Below are 21,913 nucleotides of genomic sequence, written 5' to 3'. Positions count from 1 at the left end.
GGCTGTGCAACGGGTACGACCTGGACCAGAAATGGAGTTGGTTTGCGGGATATCTTGTAGGTCCCAAAACAACCATCGAACGGTTTTTGCTCTCGATAAACGTGTCGAGACGGGTGCGGTATAAACAAACGATCGAACAAATAATATAAAGATAATATTGAACGACTTCGTAATTGGTAATAATAAAACACTCATATCATTAATCTAACCGATCCCACCCAAGGTGAGCTCCCCTTAGGTGGTTGTTTACATCATACAAGCACACACATAAATAGAAATACAAGTCCCTATTTATAGCTAAACACATCCTATCTAGAAGATCTCTTCTCGTTGAAGTTAAACGCGTGTTCCCGAAGCTCTCGTTTCGTGTCCGATTTTCTCGTTGGCTTTAATTATTTTCTTGACCATAATATAATTAATGGTTTTCGTAATTTGATATCGCAAGCTACATTTTTTGGCCTTACATATCTCAAACTCGGAACCGAACCTATTAAAAATAGGTCGGTCCTGGTCTTTAAACCGGTTCTGCGGGATGGGTTAACGGGCTTCACGGGTATGTTACAAACCTTCAGTTTGCAGCGGCTTATGCACTTTTTCTACGGGTTCTAAGGAAGCAGTTTACAGTTTTAACATCATCCTGATTTAACAGCATCATTACTTTCTCATGCTGACCCACTACATCCCTCCAAACTATGCGGTTTTTCAATTCTATAAAGCACTCGTCTGTTAATTCTCATGTAACAGTGTCATGTTAAAACTGATTCTCACGGCTTTTGATCTTCACTGGTTCACGGGTCCCTCCTTGTTCCGCCGGGCACGCACAACATGAAGTTAAAAGGGTCAAAACGGGTCAGGTTATTCATGTTATTGAACTTGTTACGTTTAATCGTGTTAAATGTGTCGTGTAAGGCATTTATTAAACATGTTTGTGTTAGTGTTTAAGTAAATTATACGTTTAATTAAGCATGACGTGTTTGGTTTAATGCATTTTTTATTTAATTTGGGAAAGGTGTGATTTCTTCAACTATGCCGGAAATGTTGTGTGTCGAAAGATGCGGAAGCTAAATATCAAGAACATATATGGAGGAAACCGTAAGTTTACTTGACTTCATAGCATTACATTTAATTGAAATGTTAAAAGTAACTATAACAACAATTTTTGTGGAGAGTGTATAATTGTAAAAGATTAACTCTTTTTTTCTTATTAATTAGTTAATTAATTTCGGTCTCCCCTATCTTTATTGCTCATAACAAGTTTTATACACTTGTGTTGATCAGATAAGCATAATCAATCTATGCACGTGTGAGATGTTTATAATACGAACACATAAATGTATGCATTTCAATTCAAGTATATATGCATAATAACATTGGTAGAATTAATTTTATTGGTTCTTGCAGCTCTTATTATAATTGTAATTCTGTAATAACCCTCCCATATATGTGTCATGTGGCACAAGGTTGTAGACGTTGGTAGAGTGACTTGGGTGTTTCGTTACAAAAATATGGTTGCTACCAAAACCCGAGGGGTTAGACTTAGTCGCGTTATCAGCGCATGGTTGGGGTTTTCTTCGTGTCCTCAACTAGTCTTGAAACTAATGATCATCAATATTAACTTGTTAGAAGTAGCTATGGATGTGCATGTTTATATCGTTGTTGCCACTCCATAAAATGCAACGTAAATTCCCTACCACCTACACTGCCATTGTTGCCACTCCATAGCCACCTACACCATCCATGATGCCGCCACAAGCATGTCAAAGCTTCTCAAGGGTCAGGGGTGGCCCTGGCCCCCCCATTTTTTGGCTCGGTAATGTAAGTTTACTCGTTTTCCAGGTTGTAATTTGTATACGTAGTGTTATTTTACCCGTTTTCGTCCGGAAAGTTGAGCTCAGCCCCTCCGTTTATGGAAATTTTCATACGTGTATTTGTCTGCCCCCTCGGCGTTTTCGTCCAATCTTCGCCACTGGGGCCACAAGTAGCGTCATCTCCACCCATTCCCACCATCCGCTATAACGAAAATGGTGGGTGCACCCATTTTAATACATATCATTTTCCAAAACGACAGCTCAAATGATTTTGACCCGAACCAAATTGATGGTTTTCTAAAGCAGCTCGTTTTGACTTGTTACTTAGCATGTTCTGACCGTTTTACAAGCTTACTAAAAATAATATATGAATGTGATTCAATAGACTAGACTCAAGATAAATATCGTTGGGAATAATAAATTAATAATTTATGAAGAAAACGAAAGATAGCACAAGATAGACGAAGCAATATTATTGTGGATACAATTTATGCGTTGATCATCCATCCACATTCCACAATGACTTGTGAAGTCTTCCATGGGCCATAATTAAGGTCCCCTACATAATTATTAATTCATAGCAACTCATATTTCGACTCAATTTTTCTAATAAGTTGAGGTTGAACGATGGGAAATCGGCGGGTTTCGGTGTTTCATCTTGTTTTCTGCAGCATATTTTTGGTTGCAACTGAATATACGTGTCTCGGTGCTCAAAATTTAACAAGAAGCTGCCATGAGCAAGAGAGACACGCGCTACTCGAGTTCAAACATAGCATTAAATTTGAGTGCGGGGTGCTCTCATCATGGGTCGGGACTAATTGTTGCACGTGGGAAGGTGTTCGTTGTGATGGCGCCACTGGAAATGTTGTTGGACTCCATCTCAGGCGAAATCAAGGGGATGCTATGGAAGACGACGACTACTCCCACTTCTACCGGTTCGACTCCTACTACTACACAGAAAAATGCTACTTAGAAGGTGATAGGGTGAACACATACTTAGCCGAGTTGAGGCATCTGGAACATCTGGATTTGAGTGGGAATGATTTTCAAGGAAGTGAGATTCCAGAATTCATTGGATCCTTCAAGCAACTAAGTTACCTCAATCTTTCTCATGCAGGCTTTAATGGTATTATTCCCCATCACATTGGAAATCTTTCCAATTTGAAGGTTCTTGATCTTGGTTCACATTATTACCCACGGAGGCTCATTGCAAATGACGTGGCATGGGTTTCCAGCCTCTCCTCACTCAATCATCTTGACTTGAGTTTTGTGGATCTTTCTCAAGCAAAAAATGTTGATATGGTATTTCACACAATTCCTTCATTTTAACGTACTTAAGTTTGAGTGAGTGTGGACTTTTTAATGTTGATCTTGGTCTTCATCTTAATTCAAGTAAAATGCTTCCCACCATCCAACATCTTGATCTCAGCTTCAACATAATTGAAGGCCAACTCCCACATTTTCTTCAGAACATGACTTCCTTAACATTCCTTGATCTTTCATACTATAATCTTAATCTTAGTTTGGCATGGAACTCTCTAAAGCTCCCTTCCTTACTGGAATTGCATTTGTCAGAATGTGGCCTTCACAACACCCACTTTTCACCCACTTATCTTAATTTCAGTGCCCTACCTAACATACAATATCTTGATCTTAGCGAGAATTCAATTGGAGGTAAATTTCCACCTGAATTAATGAACATCACCTCACTAAGAGTCCTTTTGCTTTCGTCTAACAGTTTGAGCTCGTCAATTCCTGCCATGCCTAACCTTGTAAAGCTTGATGTTTCTTATAATAAGTTTGAGCGCATTGAGCTTGTTGGAATCTGGAGACACTGTCATCTCAAGGAATTAAGCTTATCAAGTAATTATTTTGGAGGAGAAATGATAGGTCCATCATCAAACACGTCTGAATGTTCCCAATATGCTTTAGAGACATTGTATTTAGATTATAACCAATTACACGGCTCAATTGCTGAATTTCTTGGTAGGCTAACCAATTTAAGAGTCTTACAGCTTAGCGAAAATAGTTTCACAAGTTCAATCCCTAAATCTTTGGAGAGATTAAGATCATTAGAAGCATCAGATCTGTCTTATAATGATTTAAACGGTTCTATCCCTGGATCATTTGGAAGACTAACATGTTTAAAGCGTTTGATCCTGCTATCAAACCGGTTAACAGGTGCAATCCCAACATCCCTAGGAAGACTAGATTCATTACAAACACTCTCTATAGCTTCAAACTTGATAACAGGTCCAATCCCAGTTTCAGTTGGGCAACTTACCAAACTCGTTAATTTAGATCTCTCTGAAAATTCTTTAGAAGGTGTGGTTTTTGAAGCCCATTTTGCTAACCTCTCAATGCTGAGGGACTTGTACATGGGTCCTAATGATAAGTTGATCTTCAATATCTCGCATGAGTGGACGCCTCCATTCCAATTGATTAACTTTAGATCTTGCAAGATGGCAAATGGATTTCCAAAGTGGTTGCAAACTCAAAGGAAGCTTAGGTCGTTGGTGTTGTCTAATGCTAGCCTACACGGACTTCTACCAACATTCTTCCGGAAGATGCCCATGCTTTTTGTATTAGATCTCTCTCACAACAAATTCAGTGGATCTATGATAAATCTTCCGTTTAGCGTATATACCAAGACTTTGCTTCTACAAGACAACTTTTTTAGTGGGTCACTTTCAAGGTCACTGTGCAGAAGTACAATTATGACACTTCTTGATGTTTCTAGCAATCATTTATCTGGAAATATTCCTGACTGTGTCGGGAATCTACAGGGCTTGAAGATTCTTATACTCAATTCGAATAGGCTGTCTGGAGTTCTTCCTAGTTCTTTAGGAAACCTTTCTTCATCATTGGTATGGTTAAAACTGAATAACTGTAACTTTAAGGGCGAACTTCCTCTCAATTTGGGGAATTTGAGATCCTTAAAAGTTTTGGATCTGGGCAATAACGAATTCGCTGGAAGCATACCAAAATGAATTGGAGAAATTCTTACAGATTTGACGGTTCCCAGATTGCATAAAAACAACTTCACAGGAGGTATTCCTCAATCTTTGTGCAGATGTTCACATCTTCAGATTTTAGACATCGCACAAAACAACTTAAAAGGATCCATCCCTCGTTGTTTTGGAGATTTGAGAGGTATGATTGAGGAAACATATCCATCTCTTTATAAAGAAAGTTCTAGCTATGATGTTGGTGTGATTCAGGTCATTAAAGGAATCGAGCTTGGTTATACAAGAAATTTGGATATATTTTTTAACATGGATCTTTCGAGCAACAAACTTACCGGAGCAATCCCTCTAGAGATAACTGCACTTGTGTTGTTGATGGGTCTCAATTTGTCTCATAATCACCTGAGTGGGAGTATTCTAGATTGCATTGGAAACATGAAGGCGTTAAATTCTCTCGATTTATCAGACAACCAGTTTACCGGGATGATCCCTCCAAGCATGGCAGATTTGAACTTTTTAAGTGTTAGAATTTGTCACACAACAACTTATCAGGAAGAATTCCAACCGGAAATCAATTTCAAACACTTAACGACCCATCAATATATGCCGGCAATAGGGATCTGTGTGGTGACCCTCTGCGAAATAATTGCTCCAGTCATGAAAAACCACCAACCATAACAAGCAATAAAAAGCCAAATAATGTATGGTTTTATTTGGACATAACGTGTGGGTTTGCAACAGGTTTTTGGGGTGTTTTTGGAGTCCTATCATTCAAGAAGCAGTGGAGACGGAAGCTTTTTCTGATTGCAGAGGCAACAATGGATAAGGTACACGTGATGGTTGCGGTGAGAGTTTCCAAGATGAAAAGGGGCAGAGAAGCCAAATAATTTCTTATAAATTGTAATGTTGTATGAACAATATTATTTTGCTTTTGAATACTTCTGTTGTACTATATATTTGTAGCCATGGGTATGTTATGTTAAATATAAATAGAAATATTGCAATACATGAGATGTAATACATGCAGGTGACAAAAAAAGTGGACTGAAGATCAGAAATGCATAACTTAAAAATCATGGGATGGCAACAGGTTTGTTATTTGTTTGAATACCATTTCTTTATTTACAGTTTCGGTCTAACCCACTATTAATTTGAATTCGATATTGCAGTTGAGTTTTGAAAAGAAATAAAAGAGCAATAACAACAGCAATCCAAAAGAGGTATGTTACAAGTAACAACTGCTGTTCAAAGAACCGATACATAATGCAAAAGTATAACCCATGACAGCATCTCTCAGTCGTTTCATCAAACACCTTGTATGCGTCTTGAAACTTCTAATTTTTGGATTAAAAGGAAATTTTTATATATAACACAAACCAAGCTACATCTGGTATAATGGGTAAGCGAGCAACAAGTTGTGCCGCTATCCCCTTTTGAATCGCGAAGCCTATTCTACTATATATAAATCATTGGTTCCTCAGGCTCTGCGAGTCACTGTGTACAGTTATGATGAAGATTAACATCTAGTATAGAATGCGGGGTTGTTGTTGGGTACTATAGATTTAACCACCACCAAACTGATGAAGAACCACAAAAACCTTTTCTAGTAAAATTCTAAGAATCATCGTTTTATACTTCAAATAATTATAATATATAGATAAAAAATGAAGTTTTTTTTAATATTTTTTCATTTAGGATTTCAAGGTTGATTTATTTATTTTTTTAGTTCCTGAATTGTATCGAAGGAACTCGATCAAATCCGTGTTGACTCACCGCCCGAGTTTTACAGAACAAATAAACGTTATAAATATGTTATTTCATGTATCATAAGCTATACGAATTTTTTTTTGGGTTCCGGCAATGTAATTAATGTAACCGAAATCGGCCGATCGTGCGCCAACTCGTTGTTGCGGCGTCTGGGTTTTACTGACCGAATAAACGTCATTTTAAATATTATTTCTGTGTATTTGTTTCTTTGAATATGTTAATCTTTTTTGGCATAAGTTATATGAGTTTTGCTACTGTATTCGTTGTATTGTGTCGATACTATTTTAAACTTTACCAATTTACCCTTTGTGTTATCTTTTTTTAAATTGTGCGAGTACCATATTTATTTTTTTAATATGTTAACTTTTGTAATTATAAGCTATACTAATGTAGTCACTGTGTTTCTACGCTGACGTGTTAGTTTTTTAATCTAGTGCCGGTATCGTAAAGAACTTATTCCATAGCAACCTAAAACTGGTTCATAACTATTTCATATTTAATAATCCCAGGCCCACCAGTTTAAAGCAGCTAAACAACCAAGAATGATAAGCCCATCCAAAATTTGTTAGTCAGCAAGCTTACAACATCCTAAAAAGTTAACGTATATTCTTAAGTTTTCTATCAAGATAAAATCAAAGTTATTCACTTATCATTTAGAATTATTTGTAAATTAGTATATTTTTCTAAAACATTAATTATTTGACAAAATCCTTACGGGTTTTTGAGGAACGTTTAAATAAAGCAAAAAGAAAATAAAGAAACATCACACTACCACAATCACTAGAAGAAATAAACCACAACTTTCATGTGGGGATAGGGAGTTTACTTTGTTCACTTCAAAAGCATATGGAGATTTGTAGCTCATATCTCTTTATGAATTTATTAAGAAACGAATTGTTTTCTCGTAAAAAGCAGGGCTATATAGTTTATCATAAAAAAACTTTGAGTGATTGATAATATTACTTAAACTACTATCATTCTATAGCGACTACAGTGTAATATATTGTATATGCAGTGTATTTATTATCAAAAAGTTTAGTACAAACTCAACATTTTGAAAACTAGAATTCAGTTTGATCCATTTTGGGTATGCCACACTCTTGGATCCCAACTCATTGCCCTCATGACTAGCTCGAGAGAGATAAATCATAAGAAAATAAAATATAGTCATATGTGTCGTTATTAGATATTAATGATATTTCCATAATTCTTATGTTGCATTTTATTGTCAAACTAGATAGATTCCCGGCGCGTTGCGCCGTGTTGATGTTATTGACAGTCATCAAACTGTGCGGTACGACTTTGAGTTGAGATAATTCGATCAGTCCCTGTTTACGACACCATAAACAAACCCCATAAAAACTTTGTTAACGCTCAAATACAACAAATCAACATAACAAAAATGCGCATTGCGGTTGTGAACCTACCAAAGCTTGGTTGGTATCTGTTTATGGTATTGAAAGTAAGGTAAAACATAAATTTTTCCACGCCTATATACAACAATTTAACACATCTAAATATAAAAAAATCCGGTGAACAAAAAAAGCACACGCGTTGCAGTTGCTAACTAAAGTGCAATGAGCCAAACCGTGAAACCAAATTAAAATCAAACCATTAATAACGGTTCAGTTTTGAATTTCAACAGTTCAGTTTCGGTTTCAAATGATAAAAACCGTTTGTAACGGTGTGACTTCTGGTTTGACTTTAAAACCGACTAATCAAACCGTGAACACCCGTAACAAAAGAAAAAAAAACAATGATACAATTCACATTACTAGTTGGGATTTTTACTATACCGGTTAGTAATAGAGGTACAAATTGGTTAATGAGGCCAAACCGGTTTGGGTATAAACCGGACCGGTTTAGTCAACAACTGGTCACCTGTTTGGCGCAAACTAGTTCGTGTTATAAACCGGTTTAGGAGAAAAATATGTTCAAACCTTTCAAATCTATTCGGTCCGGGATATAAATTGGTTTGGGAAAAAACCGGTTTGGGGCAATATCGGTTCGGTTCGGAAACCAGTTTGAGTCTTCATAGTCCGAACCGTTATACGAACCTACAGGTTGGGTCGGTTTGGAAACTGGTTTGGCCCATAACAATTTTGGGCGATTTCAAAACTGTTTTTTAGCATCTTTAGTTAGTAATAAAAATTTATGAATTATATGAACTTAATTACATGTAAATAATATTAGGTAAGTGTGGAAGTAGGAATAAGATAAATGGTAAACAAGTAGATGTGGCTCAATATTGCAACACCTTGTAGTGATAGTAACTTATTTATTATGTGCAAATTAACTTTTGATTGTGTTTTTTCTATCAATTTAATGTTACGTTTCTTCTTCTGGTAGTTGTTATTAATTTGTGAAACATGTAGATTGATTTAGACTAAATGAATCAATAATTATTTGATTTTGAAATACAGAATCCTTTTTCTGTTTCAATTTCATTTGATTTGTATATTTCTCGCGATAAAAATATTGGCATTTTATTTTTAATACTTCTTTGATTACTTGCATTACAGAGACTTTTATTAGATCTCCTCTGTCTGTAGAGGAGGAGAATGTTGTCGGATTCGATAAGGAAGCCGAAAATGTAGTCGGGTGGCTCAAGGCGGAGACGGAAGAGCTCGAGGTGTTATCAGTTGTGGGTATGGGTGGGTTAGGTAAAACCACTCTTGTTAAGAAAGTGTACAACGATTCAGTTATTCAATACGAGTTTTTCATCCGGTCGTGGGTTTACGTTTCGCAAGTTTATAGTACACGCGAGGTGTTTCTCAAGATTTTGTACGACGTTACTCGAGAAAACAAAGATATGTCGCAATGGAGCGTGGAAATGATCGCGGATGAGCAAAAGGTGAATACTTATGTAGTTGTGATAGTTGTGATCGCAGATCGCGAGAAAATGTTACGGATTACCTCTTGCGATAGTTGTGATTGCGGGTATTTTAAAGAAGCGAGATAAAACGCCTAGTTCGTGGGAGAAAGTCGAGCAAAAGGTGAATACTTATGTAGCTATGGAACCGGAGCAATGTACGGAGGTATTAGCATTAAGTTATAACCATTTACCCTATGATTTGAAGGCTTGTTTTTTATATTTTGGTGTTTTCCCGGAGGATTACGAGATACCGGTATGGAAAATGATTCATATTTGGGTCGCCGAGGGGTTTATTCAACGAATTGGGGACGCGAGTGCAGAAGAAATGGCGGAGGAGAATTTGCAAGATCTTGTGGATCGGAACTTGGTTTTGGTCGAAAGGCAAAAGGAAAACGGTGGAATCAAAACATGTCGAATTCATGACATGTGTGTTAAACAAGCTGAAGAAGAAAACTTTTTTAAGGAAATTAAAGGTTTGGAACAATCTATATATAAATCGATTGATCCAAACGTCTTTTGTCGTGTTTCTGTTCATTCTCGGGTCTCGGATTACATTTCCTTAAAGCCCGATTCCTCACATATTCGGTCTTGCTTGTGTTATGGTCTAGGAAGAAACTGTATTGCGTCCGGAACTCATAACATACTTTCCGGGCACTTTTAACTTGCTTAGAGTTTTGGATGTTCTCCCGATTAGTTTCACTCGGTTCCCGAGCATCCAGCTCGTTCATTTAAGGTACATTGTGTTGCTAGGAACGTTTGAAGTTCTTCCGGCAACTATAACGAACCTTTGGAACCTACAAACGCTTATACTCGAGACAAGTTCTCGTAAAATTGAGGTTAAAGCGGATCTATGGATGTTGTTACAATTAAGACATGTTTACACAAGTGCGGCTAGTGTTTTGACGGCCCCGTCTTCAAGCTCGCGAAAGGGGGGTAAAGATCCTTTGGTTAACGAAAACCTTAGAACGATGTCTAAAGTTTCCCCGAGTAGTTGTACCGATGTGATTTTAGCCCGGACGCCAAATCTACAAAAGCTCGGTGTTCGTGGGAACTAAGCCTTGCTTTTGGAAGAGAAAAAGGGTATATGTAAGTTCGATAACATTGCGAAATTAAGTCATCTCGAGAAGATAAAGTTGTTAAACGACACGTACCCGATATCACCATTGGATGGTAAGTTTTGTGTTCTTCCCGATTGGTACAAGTTCCCACCTAAGCTAAAGAAACTTACATTATCCGACACTATGCTCGATTGGGAACAAATGTCGGTTATTGGGAAGCTACTAAGCCTTGAGGTTCTTAAACTTGGGGACAATGCGTTTGTGGGTGAACGATGGGTGACACCCGACGGTGGGTTTGTTCAGCTAAGAGTTCTTCAAATTGGGAAGACGGATTGGGTGCATTGGGAGGCTACTGGTCATCAGTTTCCGCAGCTTCAACGGGTTAGTTTGAAGCATTGTGAACAACTTGTTGCGGTGCCTTCGGGTTTAGGGGACATAACCACTCTTGAGGTTATGGAGTTGTCTTGGACTTCTTGGTTAACCGTTGCTTCGGCGCGTTTGATTCAAAAGAAATTTAAGCTTCTTGTGCTCCCTCCGGATCAAGAGACTTAAACTTGAAGTCTAATGACTAATAGTTGTTACTGGTATGAGGTTTTGACTGTGCTTAATGATACTCGAGCTCTGTTTGTAGTTTGTACAATTAACGCATCCAAAAATGGTTTGGGCCAGACAATAGGCCCAAGCCCAACCACTAAAGGTTTTGATCCTGTGAAATGTTATAAAGTTCTCAAAAAAGTCCACTTGATTGCTATTAGCCATTATGTTATTTTTCTTCATGGATGTTTTATGCTAGCTGCTTAAGTTATTAAACAATTGTGAATTGACATTGCACATAAATTTTCAATTGATAACATCACACAAAATTGCATTTGACATCAATATTTTTTATGGATGACTTTCAAAAGGAAATTACCCTTTTGAAAAATCAATACTTTGGGCTAAATTACCCTTTTCATTATCCCTGCTGAAGTCAACGCCACCGTCACCGTCGGAAACCTCAACCCGTTCCGTTCAATTCAATTCCCCACTAAACAACCCATTTCTTCCTGAACCCTACGCTTACGTCACTAACCGATGAAAGTGAAAGACGCGTCGATTGTGAACACCAGCATCCGTGGCCGGAGTGGGTGACTTTCAAAAGGATACATTACATTAATAATGAAGAAGAAGAAGAAGAAACTGCTGGAACTGATATTAGATATTACTACTGTATTCTCAAGGAAGCTTGCCTCTGTTTTGATTTATTCAAGCAAGATTTTGCTGAATCTTTATAATGGGTTATATTTTCATTTTGTATAAAGAAAGAAATATATATATATATATATATATATATATATATATATATATATATATATATATATAGGGGTGGGATCAAGAGAGAACTAGAGAACTCATATTAATGCATTTGATTTTAGTAAATCAATTGTTAAGAAACAAGGGAAGGGAGAAAACAAATAAAGATGGGGTTTTAAAGAAGGAAGGGTAAAATTGGAATTAACATAAATCTAAATCATCGTTCCTCTTCCCTTGTGCAGACCATCATCGCCCCTGCCTCTTTGCTGAAAGTTAGGGTTTTTCCCTCTAAGATTTGCTAGTTTCAATCATCTAAATCGTCCAAATATGATGCGAAATCGAGCACAAATCTGAAGAATAATACCAGGTAAACAATTACAGCAATCAATTTCACACAATAACAGATTGATTGGGTGTATTATACCTCCAATTGAGCATATAGAGGTTATCGTGTTCGACATGCTTTGTTTTTGTATTTTTTGTGTTTAATTGATGATCAATACAATATCGAGGAACATTAATTTGTAATGAAAGCTATGTAAGATGAATATAAAGATCAGTTTGTGTATTTTACATAATTTTCCGAGTATTACATATATGTATTGCTGACGCATCGCGTATATGCGGTGTTGTTGCGATGCGTATATGCGGTGTTGATGTATTGCGTATATGCAGTGATGAAGTATTATGTATATGAAATATTGATGAATTTGATTTATGCAATACACATATGTTGTATTTTGCTACATAGGTTATGCTACGTATATGTAGCGTTGAACTGTTTTTCAGTTTTTTTGTTTAATAGAATAACAGAGTGTCGAAAAACATTTTGTACACAGAATATAGATGAAAGCTATGAAGATGCACTTATTGATATCAATTCATGTGTTTTATATGATTTGTCAATATTACATATATGCATTGCGGTTATATATTAGGTACCTACAATCAGTTATATTACATATATGCATCACTTATCTATATACAAGTATACACACATGTAGGCTGTTGTATTACATGTATATAGCGCTTGCTTAGTAAATGCATATTTGTTATGATGTATTACATATATGCAGCATTTGTATATTACGCAACAATTATCTATTACGTATATGTAACACTAATCTATTACCTACATATATAGGCTATTGTATTTCATATATGCAACAATTACTTATTACTTCTGTGTAACAATAATCTATTACCTACATATGTAGTCTGTTGTATTACATATATGCCCTACTTTTGTTTGAATAGGCATTTAGCTTCATGGATTACATATATGCCCTACTTTTGTTTGAATAGGCATTTAACAACTTCATGGATTGCGGTGTGCTTGATAAGAGGCATATGAAATTTTACAAGGCGGTTATTAGTTACTAAATGCATATGGACTATGTTGTATTACATATATGTAATGCTATTGTTTGATGTATTTAATATATGCGCTACTTTTGCTTTAATAGGAAAATGGCAACTTCACAGAATGCGATGTGTTTTCTATGAGGCACACAGAATGTTTCAAGATATTTTTCTTTCAGATGTCAAAGTATGCAAGCAACGAGCGAGAGAATATGCAAGAAAACACAAAAATGGAAAATCCAACAACGTAACTAGTTAAAGAGTGTCTTCTTCGTAGTTTTATATTGTTGTTGTGCATGATGAAATTCGTGCATCGATTGTTAGAACATGAGATTGAATTTGAATATGAATTTTATGGTATAATTACATGGTGGTCTTAACTGATGTATGGAATTTGTAGTCAAATGTTACAGTTAAAACTCGTATTCACATGCAATACAAAACATACATTACATATATGTAAACAAACATATAACGTTGAGTGAGCTTTGTATATTATGAGGTGAACATATATAGTCATTAAACTGAAACGGGTCAAAATATTGCAATATAAAGTGAAACAGGTTAAAACATAGCAATATAATATGAAACATATAAAATTTAGCATATAAATGAAACGAGTAAAAAAAAATTTTAATCGAAACGGGTCGAAATATGTCAATATTAAATAAAACAGATCATGATATAGCACTATAAGATTAAACGGGCCAAAACATAGCAACAAAAATCAAAAGGTTTGAGATATATGAATTTGCATCTTGGCTACATTTTTGCATTCATTTTCCAACAATCTGTGCAATTAGCAAGTTTTTGATGTGTATTTTTGCTGAATTTTGACAAAATTTTAACTGCACATTTGCGTTCATTTTCCTGTAATCTGATGTGCAAATTTGGCTGCATTTTGGCCCAACTTTCTAGCATTTTTAGTGTGTATTTTGACAGCAGCATATCCCAATATATAGCAACCATTACTTCAGCTTATTACATCAAAAACTGAATTGCAATACATTAATAAAAAACTAGTACATCAGCGTATAAGACCTTTACAGCCGGTTAAAAAAATATAAGACCTTTACAACATTTTAGGTCAATTTGGACAATAATTCAAGCCAAAGAACCAGCAACCAACAACTAACTAAAACAACTTCCTTTTTTTGTATTTTGGTGGTTCTTGAAAATGCTTCATACTTGTTCATGGTTCTCGCCACCCAACAAATCCACTGCTATCTGCCTAAATGGGGCATCTCACCACCCAAAAAATCCATAAATCTACAAAATGTAACAATATCTTGGTAAAAAATCATCAACAACATGAAATTAAAGTAGTAATTAACTAGTGAATCTGGCATATGATGTCATACAAACCTTAAGTTACCAAGCTTAGATGCAAGAGGATATAGGACCACTTCGAGTTATAGAATATAAGGTTCCAGTTGTATTAGCTTGTACTTCAGGAAACTTATGAAAACATGAAGAAAACTAATTGAGCAAGCATTAGGCATTAGGCATAGCTGACATAGTGAAATAACATTATTTTACTTAATTTATGAAGAAAAAACTATTACTTACATATTGGTCGAGTTTATTTACAACCGATCTCTAACAAATTGTTATCCATCAACCATTTCATAAATTCTTCATAATTAGCATACATATGCTCATTAGCACCAGCAAGCCTCACCAAAACCTGTGTATAAAGAAGTTAATATAAGTATATAACCAATTATTCACCAAGTAAGAATGACACAAAACCAAAAGACGTGCTACACAAGCCATTAATTCAATCATATAGTCAACAATTAGGCTTGCTGCAAGCTAAATAAGAAATTGTCGATCTACTGGAGAACATGCAGCTAATCATGCAGCATTACGATTATAAATTCAATTATATATCCAACATACCAGAATAGATTGTATTGCATATATATTAATTTCATGTTTATTTTCATATATACTAATCTCATGTAACATTGTATTGCGTATATAATGTACAAAAATAAGATATTACCTTGTTGTTCAACACCATAAAATTACAAAAGATTATAATAAGAATTGCAAAAACTTGAAGCAACATCAATATAGGAGGTCGATTAGTCAATCTGATCAAATAAATCATATGTAGTTTATATTACATATATGCAATACGTAACATTATATTACATATATGCAATATATAATTAGTATGCTACCTTGTCGGTCAACACCAACTGATTAACATCAACTGATTAACTTGGTTGGGCACTCTAATCAAACAAATTAGGGTTTTTTTTCATCACATAACACATGTTCTAACCTAGAATCGGCTAAATCTGGAAATACAATGTCAATTTTGCTAGTAAAACTTTAATATGAAGCAATACCTGCTTAATTTACCTAGAAAACGAATGAAACACCTTCAATTGTCATATGTAACGATTGAATTCATGGCTAGAGAGTCGATCTTCAAGGTATATACATGTAATGACACATAAAGAATCGATCTTCAATATCTATCATCGATTAGGGTTTAGAATAGACGATTACGCTTCAATTGATCTTCAATAGTAATCAGGGAGATGAGGAAGATGAAACATTCAATTGATCTTCAATAATAATCAGGGAGATGGGGAAGAGGAAATATAGGGGTTTCAGTTGATCTTCAATAGTAATCAGGGAGATGGGGAAGAGGGAAATACAGGGGTTCTCACGATGTGCTAGATCTGATTGAGATGCTATTTTACAAAAATAAACCCCTAATTAGGAGTTCTCTAGTTCTCTCCCTAAGAATGAATTCTCTCTTGATCCTTCCCATATATATATATATATATATATATATATATATATATATATATATATATATATATTCTTTTTTTAAAAGTTTATTGATCATTTGTAGTTAGTTAGGCAAAAATACATAGTAGTGTTAGGCTCATTACTGATTAAAGATCCTAAGTTGGATAGTTAAAAATGTATGGTTCTGGTTAGTTAGTAAGCCTGGCAAACTAGACGGGTTGGGCGGGTTTGGGTGACCACTTAGAACGCGTCCTACTTAAAACGGGTTTACTCGGGTTGAATTAAGTCGTGTTTGAATAGAAGTGGTTTCAGAAGTTATGTTTTTTTATGACACATCTAGCGGGGACGGGTGTTGGGGTGGCGTAGGTTCTGATGTTTGCTTGGTTGTAAAAATTGTACCTAGGCGCCAATTAATCGCTAGTTTCCGATTAATCGTTATTTGGTCAAACTCGGTCAAAATTGGAAATTTATATATTCAATTTGGTATATATGTAAATTCCAATCCGAATTATACCGATTAATCTCAATTTATCCCTAGTTCCTGCCCCACCGCCCTACTAGTGCCTACCGAGCTCTACTACAATGGATGTTTGTGGTGGACCTGGTGGTGACAACGAGTAGGTGTTGGAGACAAACATTGGTAATGGATGGTGCTAATTCATTTGGATCCATTTTAAGCTAAAAAGTTTTGACCCGCTTTTTATGTTAACCCATTGTTTAGTTTGAATAGACACTTTAAGTTAACCCATTGTTTAGTTTGAATAGACACAATTTGACCCATTGTTTAATTTGAGTAGACCCAATTTGTCTCGTTGTTTGATTTGAGTAAACCCAAATTGACATGTTGTCTAATTTTATTTGACCCAATTGGAACCCATATACATAAATTTTTATTAATTAGGCATAACTTCGTAGTCTTAGACTGATTAAAGATCCTAAATAAGATACTTATATTAGTAATTAGGCATAAATACAGTGTTATCATAATCAGTCCATAAATAAAGTAAAATAAGCATGTTATTTATCACATTGCAGGTCACTATCTATGCAAGATATTCAAACTCTTGTGGAAAAAGGTTGTCCAAATACTAATTGGAAGACTGTTAATTTCGGGAAACGTTTGCGATCACATTTACAGCTCCACGAAGGAGACGTAAGTTATTTTGCATATTAATTAGTCTAAACATTTAAACATATTTTATTTCTAATTTATTTTGATATTTTTACATTTTAAACATAAATTAGTCTAAACATTTTTTTTTCTAATTTATTTTGATATTTTTACATTTTAAACATAGGTATTATGTCTAAATATTTTATTTCTAATTTATTTTGATATTTTTACATTTTAAACATAGGTTTGTGGTATATGTGTCTTTAAAGGATCATGCGATAGAGCCTATGTGATACTAAAAGACAGTGAGTCATGATGCACGAACCGTAGATATCGTGTGTGTTTTATTAAATTATGCACTCGATCCATCTGTTGGTTCTGATAAGAAGCGTTCGGTGGCGGAACTTGTTGAAGCATTTGCTAAGAAGTTGCTTTTGGAGTTGACCGAGCTTAGTGACACGAGAGTTGACCCGGAATTGCAAAATTCAGCTGCAACAGTCGCTAGAAAGGCACGGTCTGTTGAATTAACGGAACAGGATTCGGAGTTGCAAACGCCAGTTTAATGGCCTTTCACAATTTTGTTATTCTTTAATAAAAAACATCACTTGAGGGAACTTATAGTTGAATTAATGATTGTGTATTTACTAAAACAGATGTTTTTATTTTTCAGATGCAATTTTATGAATTTTTGGAGAAACATTCGGTGCTTGAAATGCAAAACCGAGGGGCAAAGAGGGTTGGAACACATGATGTTGAAATGAAGAAAGGAGACTGGAACTGCCCACAGTAAGAAATTTATATACACAGTTTTTTTATCTATAAATACTTTTTAACGTATGAACTTTGATGTTATGTGTTTAGGTGTCTATTTATGAATTTTGCTAGCAACAGAGAGTGCCCCTCGTAAGTCCCTATTTTTATGCAATTATAATCGTTTTAAATATTTTAATTGCTTAAATAGGAATAATGTGTCAAAATGCTACCGGTTACCATAACCGGAGCCAGCAAGTTTTGACACGACACAACATGAAGTTTAAAGGGTTAAAACGGGTCAGGTCATTCATGTTATTGAACTTGTTATATTTAATTGTGTTAAATGGGTCGTGTAAGGCATTTATTAAACATGTTTGTGTTAGTGTTTAAGTAACTATACGTTTAATTAAGCGTGACGTGTTTGGGCTAATGCATTTTTATTTAATTTGGGAAAGGTGTGAATTCTTCAACTATGCCGGAAATGTTGTGTCGGAAGTGCAATTGTGACAGGCCGAAAGATGCGGAAGCTAAATATCAAGAACAAATATGGAGGAAACCGTAAGTTTACTTGACTACAAAAAAAATGTTTAACGGGTCAAATGCAACAGGGCCAATATGTAACAGTAATGGTCTAGTGTCATAACATTACATTTAATGGTAATGTTAAAAGTGACTATAACAACAATTTTTGTGGAGAGTGTATAATTGTAAAAGATTTAATTCTTTTTTTCTTGTTAATTAGTTAATTAATTTCGGTCTCCCCTGTCTTTATTGCTCATAACAAGTTTTATACACTTGTGTTGATCAGATAAGCGTAATCAATCTATGCACGTGTGTAGATGTTTATAATACGAACACATAAATATATGCATTTGAATTCAAGTATATATACATAATAACATTGGTAGAGTTTTAGATAAATGCATAAATAAATGAATTATTGTTATTGGTTCTTGCAGCTCTTATTATATTTGTAATTCTGTAATAACCCTCCCATATATGTGTCATGTGGCACAAGGTTGTGGACGTTGGTAGAGTGACTTGGGTGTTTCGTTACAAGAATATGAAAAGTTTCGTACATATATTGTTTGCCCCCCTCGGCGTTTTCATCCAAGCTTCGCCATTGGGGCCACAAGTAGCGTCATCTCCACCCATTCCCACCACCAGATAAAAAAAATTGGTGGGTGCACCCATTTTAATACATATCATTTTCCAAAACGACAGGTTATCATCTAACCCGGACCAAATTGATGGTTTTCTAAAACATCTCGTTTTAAACTGTTACTTAGCATGACCTGACCGTTTTACCAACTTACTAAAAATAGTATGAGTGTGATTCAATAGACTAGACTCAAGATATATATCGTTGGGAATATTAAATTAATAATTTATGGAGAAAATGAAAGGTAGCCCAAGATAGACGGAAGCAATATTGTGGATACAATTTATGCGTTGATCATCCATCCACATTCCACAACGACTTGTGAAGTCTTCCATGGGTCATAAGGTCCCCTATGTCTACACAATTATTACTTCATACAGTTTGTCCCCTATATTTCGACTCATTTTTTTTTCCAAAAAGTTAAGGTTGAATGATGGGAAATCAGCGGATTTCGGGGCTTCATCTCGTTTTCATAAGCATGTTTCTGGTTGCAACCGAATATACGTGTCTCGGTGCTGATCAAAATTCAACAATAAGCTACCATGAGCAAGAGAGACAAGCGCTACTCGAGTTCAAACATAGCATTAAAGATGAGTGCGGGGTGCTCTCATCATGGGCCGGGACTAATTGTTGCTCATGGAAAGGTATCCGTTGTGATGGCGCCACTGGAAGTGTTGTTGGGCTCCATCTCAGGGGAAATTTTATGGACTACTACTACTATAAAGAAGAATACTACTTAGTAGGTGAACGCATATTTAGCCAAGTTGAGGCATCTACAACATCTGGATTTGAGTGGGAATGATTTTTAAGGAAGTGAGATTCCGGAATTCATTGGATCCTTCAAGCAACTAAGTTACCTCAATCTTTCTCATGCATACTTTAGTGGTATTATTCCCCATCACCAGTGGCGGACCCAGGATTTTTTGCTAATGGGGTCCCAATTTTCCGGTTTACAAAAATTTTGGGTCGGTCGTTATTCGGGTCGGGTCGAGAGGAGGAACATAATAAAACACGAAAATATGGTGTCATCGGAAACGAGTAAGTAGAAATAATATAGATTAGAAACTAGATAGAATATTCACTTTTAATTCATTTTTATTCATACCCGAAAAACATAAGCATAAGCTATATATATATGGTCTTACATGAATAACCAAGACATGAAAAACTAACTCTTACACAAATAAATGATTAATTATAATATACATACACAAGATAAATAATTTAAGTATATGTAAAACTCATGTTGTCATTATATATGTTGCATGGTGATAATGGTTATATGGGATAAACTAAAGTGATAATGGTTATATGGGATAAACTAAAGAAAAAACACAAATACCCTAACTAAATAACTAATATTGACTAGAATATTAAAAAAACAACAAAAACTGGGTATGGTGAGGCTTGAACCTGCAACCTCTCAAAGAAAAAACAAGGGACTTTCCACTAGACTAGTTCATTCTTAATAGTATGGGTTCCAAGTATTAATTTTTATGGGGTCCTTACAAAATTTAATATATCGTCTCTAAGTAATTTTTAAAAAACATTGGTGTCCCGGGACCCCGATGGGAACTAGGTGGGTCCGCCTCTGCCCATCACATTGGAAATCTTTCCAATTTGAAGGTTCTTGATCTTGGTTCAAATTCTTACTTTCAAGGGCTCATGGCAAATGATGTGGCATGGGATTCTAGCCTCTCCTCACTTGATCATCTTGACTTGAGTTTTGTGAATCTTTCTCAAGCAAAAAATATTGACATGGCATTTCACATAATCCCTTCATTAACATACTTAAGTTTGAGTGAGTGTGGACTTTTGTCACACCATCAAAATCCACTAACGGAGTTTTACCGTCAGAGGGTGTGAACTAACAGGATCGGAATCATCAGTTATAATCAAACCATAAAATAAAGTTTCAAAACCATGAAAACGTTTACGAGTAATTAAATGCGGAAGCGTAAAAACCTTTAATCAAAAGTTGCGTCACGCAGGACGACTTAAAACCAATGATAACCGTTAGAAATAAGTTTGCATAACAAAAGCGTTTTCAAGCAATGCATGTCCTAAACCGTGCGCCCGCCTCGGCTACCTGAGAATAACATACTAAAAGTGTCAACACAAGGTTGGTGAGTTCACAAGTTTAAATAAAAATAAAGCGATTAGCGTTTGCATTCAGCGTGTTGCGTTAAGCGTTTTGCATTACAGCGTTTTGCGTTACAGCGTTTTGCGTTACCGCGTTACAGCGTTTTGCGTTACTGCGTTTTGCGTTACAGCGTTTTGCTTTACCAGATAGTGTTATGTCAATTATATATCTATAGGTAGCTAGCCTATAAAGCAAGTATTACTAAGTGTTCGACACCGAAGCTGACTGTTTATCAAGTGCCTTGTCACCAGGTTATCCAGACCATGGTACGTGTTAGCCAAAATTACACCCGCTCGACCTCCAGTCGAGTTTAGCGTTGGGTGGGGTTTGTCAAACCCAGTAGTACTACTCAACAGTGACTCGCTATTCCAAATATTAACCGGTTCGATGTGTAGGACTTCAATTGTTTCGTTTGCCACTTAGCCTTTACAAGTGATATATAATTTACTAACAAAATCTTAAATGCGTTTATCGGAGTATGTTATCTCCCCCAAGTGAAAAGCGTTTAAAACAGTTTAAAGGGGTAAGTGAAACTCACTGTTTGCAAAGAAATTCTCAAATTAAATCACCAAGATGCGCGTCACAGAAAAAAACTCTCTCTAGCGTTCTAAAACAACAAAGAGATTTTTCTAAGTGTCGGAGTCTCTAGACCCGGCACATAATACCTATGCACATAACATGTTTCGTGTTTCGTTTGTGAATCGTGTGTGACTTTAACAAATGTATTTGTGATACGTTACATGTGTAAGCAATTATATACGTGTCATGTATTCATAAGGTACATCACTAGCAATTACCCCCCGTAAGGGCATTTTGGTCAACAAATAACAATTAACTAGC

The 21,913-nt window shown here is 35.6% G+C and overlaps 1 protein-coding gene and 2 pseudogenes across 1 annotated transcript; all 3 read left to right on the top strand.

The window, feature by feature from the left end:
* Nucleotides 1-2,389: 2,389 nt before the first annotated feature.
* On the top strand, nt 2,390-6,091 carry LOC143605996 (receptor-like protein EIX1; annotated as a pseudogene).
* Nucleotides 6,092-9,059: 2,968 nt separating this feature from the next.
* On the top strand, nt 9,060-11,242 carry LOC143606000 (putative late blight resistance protein homolog R1B-17; annotated as a pseudogene).
* A 5,241-nt stretch (nt 11,243-16,483) lies between these two features.
* On the top strand, nt 16,484-17,922 carry LOC143605999 (zinc finger protein VAR3, chloroplastic-like). Its single transcript, XM_077081918.1, has 6 exons — nt 16,484-16,518; nt 16,937-17,054; nt 17,260-17,266; nt 17,346-17,572; nt 17,686-17,801; nt 17,877-17,922. The coding sequence occupies exons 1-6, from the start codon at nt 16,484-16,486 to the stop codon at nt 17,920-17,922; spliced, it is 549 nt and encodes a 182-aa protein (XP_076938033.1).
* The last annotated feature ends 3,991 nt before the right edge of the window (nt 17,923-21,913 follow it).

This window comes from Bidens hawaiensis, unplaced genomic scaffold, assembly GCF_021521415.1.
Source record: "Bidens hawaiensis isolate Kalapana, Puna unplaced genomic scaffold, B.hawaiensis_p1.1 tig00072392_1, whole genome shotgun sequence".
NCBI lineage: Eukaryota > Viridiplantae > Streptophyta > Magnoliopsida > Asterales > Asteraceae > Bidens > Bidens hawaiensis.
This window is presented reverse-complemented; position numbering and strand designations above follow the sequence as displayed.